Here is a 6,721-nt window from a genome sequence, read left to right as displayed (position 1 = left end):
TAAAGAGACAGAGACCTGACTGACAAATGGTAAGGGAGGCAGGGATGAGACACAAATCAGACAGTCATATTAACTGATGAGGAATGTTTATTTCAGTATGGTTATCTGATCAAAGGTCTTGTCAAGTGAGATAACAAGAAAAGGTGGAAAGCCACAAAGAAAATTTGGAGACACAAACTTGACAGTCAAAGATAACAGTGACAAATACAAGAAACAAACTGCCTCTCAGTAAACTGCAGGCAAACTTTGCACCTGATGAGATGCAAACCTGAGGGTCCATAATGTTGGAAATGGATCTGTGGAGCTATTCAAACTAATGAAGGAATGTGCAGGGGAAGGGCATCTGGAGGAACAGATGAGAAAATAAAGAATGGGCTATTAAATGGACTAGTCATGTTAAAAAGGGCAGTAAGTACACTTGTCTGACTGAGCCCAATCTCACTATCCCGTATGTATGTGTGTTGTAAGGATGAAGTGGCAGCTACTGAGGGTCCTCCTTGAATGGATTTGGTACCAAGGTTACATTTGGGAATGTGGGTACCCACTGGTGCTGCTGGTGTCAGGGAGGCCTCAGTATCTGCTACTGGAGTGGTGGGAGGTCTTAGCTGCCAGCTGCTGCGGTGGGAGCAGTGCACGTCCTGAAAATCTTCCACTGGGAGGGACTGGTGTGGGTGAGGTGAGTGAGGGGTTCAGCACCAGTAGCCGGAGCGTGACCACATGTCACAGCCCGTGTGCATGGCGCTGGATGCTGAGGGTGCCAGTATCTTCCCCATAGTGGGTGTGCGTGTCTCATTTCCTGGCAAACTTCAAGCTGGACTTGCTAATGAATGGGAGACGTCAGGTGAGCAGACAGACAGGGATCCATCCTGTCATCCATGGTGACCTGTGAGTGTGGAGTGCCTGTGGGATGTGTGAGTGAAATACGTTTGCAGCAAGCATCAAGCTGAACCAGCCTGGAAATAAGGTGCTCCTGAGGCAGGTAAGAAGGCTGGGATCTGGGCAAGGGTACTGGGTGAATGTTCATGTGCTTGGGCATCCAGGGAGTCTTGTGAGCGCCTGCACTAGTGACCTTTTGTCTCTGCCAGCCCAAGAGGGGAGAGGACATGGCTGCCTGTGCTCTGTGCTGGAGGTGAAGGTAAGTCCTGCATGTAGGTGCTGTTGAAGACTGTGCCTCATCTGTGGCACCACAAACAGGAAGGCGGCGGCAGCCACGTCACTCTGCCTGGCAGGGACCCTGTGTCCCCAGGCACCAGCCTGGGCTCCAGCGGCTGGGCAGGACAGGAGGGGTCCTGGAGCTGCAAGAAATGACAGACCCTTCTAACACCCTTTAACAATTTTTAGCCAGAAAAGGACTTTTCCCTCTATGGTGTCTTATTTGATTTAAAACTTTTTCATGAGGAACCTTGTGGAATGTTTTCAGAAATCCAAATAACCTGAAAATCAGCTGTATTCCCTTATTTTCATGTCTGCTGTCTCCTTGGGAAGTCTTCAGTAGTTCTCTGAGCCTTGACTTCTCTTTACAGAAATTATACTTCCCAATATATCACATATTCCAAATTTGTCTGCATGATTGTAGTTTTCACTGTTTGCAGCATGCAGAGGCAAGGTCTGCAGTTTTATGAATTTTCATCAGAAGTATTTTCAAAAATTTTCAAAATGTTTACCACCTTCAAGTCTATATGTGCATAGGAGGCTTAAGAAAAATATCAAGGAAAATATCCTATTAACTCTATGTATTCTCTTCCTCCTCTTGGCCTTTAGAAAAAGGATTCTTTTTAGCATCCATACGTTTTGCAAATTAATGCTCAAACGTTTTTGGCCTGCCTTACTGTTCTTCCACACTTAATGTGCCAAATTTTGTGATCCTTTATAATTTACTCACTTGAACACAACTGTTCCCTATTTTGATAGGTTATAGGAATATAGGAATATTCCTCCTTGTTTGTAGCTACTGCTGTTTTCATTCTGTCTAGTCCTGGTGGCTTCCTTCTGCCATTTCTCAGGCCCTTCAGAGAAACACAAATATACAAAGATGATCTGCTGTGTCTCAAAGTGGTCTCCTTATATAATCTGCCATCTATCTGAATAGATACCTTGTAGTGTTTAGCACTATTCTAACCTTTTGAATTCTTTTTAGCAAGTTTTCTCTCTTATTTTAGTGTATTTTTAGGTTATTCCTTGGTTCTGATGATGCCATGATGATTTTTTGCCTTTTCTTTTATGTACCTTTTATATACCCTTTTATAGCTTTTATGTATCCTCAGTGCTTTTAGCATGCATATTTGTAATTCCTTAAGCCCAATAATTTAGCATAGTCCTAATATTCCGTTAAGCCAGGAAGGAGACCAAACATCCTGGAGGCCTCACAGTCGGGGCCAGAAAGTCCTATGCTATCCTGAGAAACTAAGGTCCTCTCTAGAACACATCCTGTAGACTAAGATAGAGGCCCATCCAGGGGGGAATTCTTCAGGATGGGGAAGTATCACGCTATTTGTTTAAGCTTCTCATTGGGGAATCTTTGATAGATACGCTAATTTGCGAAGTCTATAAATTGTATATGTGATCTATCGTGGGTGAGCATGCATTTTTGGGGCGCATTTTGGGTGCATTTCCGTGTGCATTTTGGTGCATTCCACCTGGACGAAGTCTTCACCTTTAAGGATCCTTAAATAAATACCAAAGTATTTATTTTCCCTTTCCCTTTTCCCTTAAACCGTGTTTGGTTCTTAATCTTAAGACCAGGGATAGGCAACACTGATAGTCCGAACCAAGTCGAAAGTTACTTCTTCTCCTGGAGGATATAAATACTGTATTATAAAAACTTTCTAGTATAGACACAATATAGACATTGTATATGCTCTGTATTACATATTAGACATATAACATGTGATACTTATATATCCTAAATATTTATTTGTAGAACAGGCTATACTAACTGTATTACCTATGTTTTTTATTGTTGAGATTCCAATATTCATTCTTGAAGGTAGGCTATATATATAGATACATTCCTCTGCACAAGGGGAACAGAACAACACTGAGCTGTAGAATAATACTGAGGCCTCCTCAAGAATGCTACTTAAGCTCTGACTATCAAATCTGGTCATGCCCTGCTACCTTTAGGTTGCCATGCGTTATCAGAATGAGCCAGAAGACATTAATATACCTCCTTCATTCTTACAAAGCTGTCCTATGCCGCTTTTCTCATGTTTGACTCAGTCTTTGACACAAGAAGCTCTTTCTTCTGTAGATGAGATTGTCTGAATTGTTTTCCTAGTCAACATCACTGAGATGAAATAAGGATTTCTTCGTAGATAGCAAAGTATGTCAGCCTTTTTCCACATCAGGTATTTACTTCATGTCCATGTCCTGGAACACAGACAGGCATCTTGGGTAGCTAGGCTAGGTAGGTGGCCTAGATGATAGGGGGCTAGGTTAAAAAAGAACTCTTACCAAATTTGTAGACCACAAGCAGTGCACAGAATCATAAACCTCTGCCCAGGTAATACTGTGATGAAGTGAGATGACTGATGGAAGCAAGTACTCATTTGAAAACACAGTATTTAAAAGTATAAATTCTAACAATTCAATATATGGGGGGGGGGGGGGGGGGAAATAACTCCCCCCAGTATTTTCACTACTAGCAGACAAAACTACATATGTGAAATTCAGTTATTGTTGGAGCAATTGGCCTGAACTGAGACCTCTGGGAGGATGGATAAGGTCATACATATGCCTGATTTAGTTTTCTTGAAACTAGCCAAGGCAGCTAGCTCTACAAGACCTGATGATGCACGGACCATGTAAGAGTCATGTACCCTCACCAATGCACAGGTGATTGGTTTACGTTTTAATACAAGCATAGCAACAACTTCCATGATCTGTGGACATTAATTTACTCATAAATAAATGAGTCATGTGCTTCTGAGGTCTTAGCCAATTTTTGAAAGGGTACCTTTATTTGCAAGCCTCAGAAAATAACTTTTCCTCTAAAGGTCATATCTGAAAATGTAAGTAATGGCCAACAGGTGCACTTCTGTCATTTCAAAATGTTTTCTTTTACGAAATATTCTGTGTGTTGGACTTAGTGACAACAGACTAATAGCATTGTGACATCTGTGTATAGTGGCCTTTTGCTGTAGTGATGATTTGTGCTGTCACGACTGTAAAAGAATCTCAGCAATCAGACTAATGGCTCGTAAGTGTCCGTTGCCCCATTCAGATACAACGCAGGGAGGAGGATGTCAACTGAAGGAAAGTTGATGACCAGAAATCTGTATTTCTCAGTATTGAGGATGTTTTTTGACTGAATCATGAAAATGCCCCAACCCAGAAGCAACAGAATTCCCCCCCGTCGGGAGACAGTCGCACTGTTGCCGGTGAGCACACAAGAGCGCTTCGCCCTCCTCCAGCCCCGGGAGCCCGTGCCGGCTGCTGGGCACGAGACCGCTGCCCGCGGGCGGCCTGGCCGGCCCGGCGCTCAGCACGGGCGGCACGGACAGCTCCGCCAAGGGAGGTGCTTCCCGCCGGGGCCCGGGCGGGAGGCGAGCGGCTTCAGGGCCGGCCGGCCGCTTCCCACCAGCGGCAACACCTCCGGGCTCTGCGCAGGGCAGGGGCATAGACGGGCAGCGCACCCGGCTGCGGGCAGCGGCGGTTGGTGCGGGAGGATGGAAACCGCCCTGCCAGGTACGGCCCCGCTGGGTCTGGCCCCGCTCTCACCGGATGCCGAAGTTGCCGCCGGGCCCAAGCGAAGTTGGCGACGCGCGGCCCATCCCCGTGCCCCTCGCCGGCCCTCGGCGCGGCCGCTCCGCCCGCACCCCCCTCCTCGCGACCCGGGCACCGGCACCGCCCCCGCGGGTCGGCGCAGGCGTCGCCGCGGAGCCGGCGGGACGGGAGGGTGGGCGCGGGGTGCGGGCGGTGCTGCGGGCGGCCGCGGCAGAGCGGAGCTGGAGACTGCCCGGCCGCCGCTGCCTCTCATGCCTTCACGGCAACAAAGAACGCGCTGAGCGGCGGGCGGAGGCGCCGAGCCCCTGGCTGTGCCCCGGCGGTGCCGGCGCGGAGGGCACCGAGAGACGATGGCGAGGAAGGGCGAAGCCTCCGCACATCTCTACGGTGAGCGCGGGGCACGGCGGGGCGAGCGCCGGTGCTGGGGCGGGGGCCGCCGCCGCCTGCGCTGCCCTCCGGCCTGTTTACAATGCGGATCTGCCCGGCGGGCGGCGGCGGCCAGAGGCAGACGGAGTTTGTTTCCCTTGACGAATGTGGGGGCGCGGTGGGCGCAGGGTCCCCCGTGTCGGAGGTAGACCCCGGGACGCCGGAGCACCTCGCCCGGCCTGGAGCAAGCAGGACGATCGGTTCAGGGAAAGAGCCGGTGGGCGCAGAGATGGGGGCGGGTAGACCTGGAGCTTCCGCCGCCGCCCCCGCCGCGGGAGCAGGTGCGTTGTAGCCGCTTTGTCCGTGTTCTGGGGCAGAGAGGGGCCAGGCGGCAGGTGCGCGAGCCGAGCCGACTGTGGGGCGCCTGAAGCGGTGTGCGGGGCCAGGGGCCGTGGGGTGCCCGGAGCGGTGTGCGGGGGCGGAGCCCGCTGAGATGTGGTACCTGTGGGCTGCTGGTGTTTGGGGCGCGTGCCGCGGGAGCTTCCCGCTGGTCCTGCCAGCCGGCGCCGCGGGAAGGTCACCGGGGGCAGAACTTCATCTGGGTGTTTGGGCTCTGCTTTAATTGCTCCTTGGAAGGCGATGTATTTGCGATGGGGGACATGGGGTTTGCAAAGCTGCTTAGGCTGTTTGAAGGTGTCGCTACAAAGCCGATTTCCTCTTCCAGTGTGCGCGAGATTTCCATGGCAAAACAAACGTGCAGAATGAGCAAACCCTCTTAGAACAAGTCTGCTGCTCCGGGAGCCCTGGAGGCCTCCAGCAATGAGCCGAATTACAGAAAAGGGTAAACGTGGCTTGATAAAGCAGCCTTTGCCTCGGTGGCACAGGCATGCTATGTGACATGTTTACACCTTGGAAAAATCTGGTTTTTAATTCACTGCCATGGTCTGAACCTTGATCTGACTAAAGGAAAGATGGCTTGGCTTCCTTCGAAAAAGGGAAATGAAAAGAAACAAAAAAAAGCCTTTAGAGAGGGAAGACAGGCCACAAAGCAAAGGTGAAATCAAAATTGGTGAGTCTGAAATAATTTAACTTCCGAGAGAACCTTTTTCTACTCCTATGGAATTCAAATGGTTTTGCAGGTTACTGCAGAGAGACTGTAGGCCTAGGATCATAGATATTCAGCACTGATGGTAGAAAGAGTGGAAGTATTATTCTGAAGGAAGAGCAGGAACACAGTATTCAGGAAGGGAAAAACAGCTTCCAAATAGAGTTCAGTAAGTGCTACGTATTCTTCCTCAATTGCCATTTGTAAGAAAGAACACTCTGGTAAAGTCATGGTGGGAGCTACCAAGTGTTTTACTGTCATAATACAGTAATTTTTTAAACTTCATTTTGAAAGCATGTTACATGGGTAAGAAAGGGTGAATCTTTTTACTCAACTTTAGGGAGGAAGGCAATATTCTGAAGAATTGTAGAATTTTTGCTATTTGAGCTGTTCCATCAGTGCATTTACTTCCTTTTAGTTTATCTACATGTATGGATATTAATAGGGGTAATGTTTATTGTGTTACTACATTTGTAAAAGTCTTGAGCAATTACTCTATTCTTGTGTTGGGAAGCAAGGTTTTTT

General features: G+C 48.6%; 1 protein-coding gene across 1 annotated transcript in view; it reads left to right on the top strand.

Moving 5' to 3' along the window:
* The first annotated feature begins 5,179 nt into the window (after positions 1 to 5,179).
* The window catches only part of SLC44A5 (solute carrier family 44 member 5), a 71,408-nt gene continuing 69,866 nt past the window's right edge, over positions 5,180 to 6,721 (top strand). Inside the window, 1 exon segment of the mRNA XM_032117206.1 lies at positions 5,180 to 5,432. Coding sequence (XP_031973097.1) covers positions 5,195 to 5,432 — 238 coding nt within the window. The 5' untranslated portion in view covers positions 5,180 to 5,194.

This window comes from Corvus moneduloides, chromosome 9, assembly GCF_009650955.1.
Source record: "Corvus moneduloides isolate bCorMon1 chromosome 9, bCorMon1.pri, whole genome shotgun sequence".
NCBI lineage: Eukaryota > Metazoa > Chordata > Aves > Passeriformes > Corvidae > Corvus > Corvus moneduloides.
Note: the sequence above shows the minus strand (reverse complement) of the source record. Positions and strands in the feature narration are given on the sequence as shown.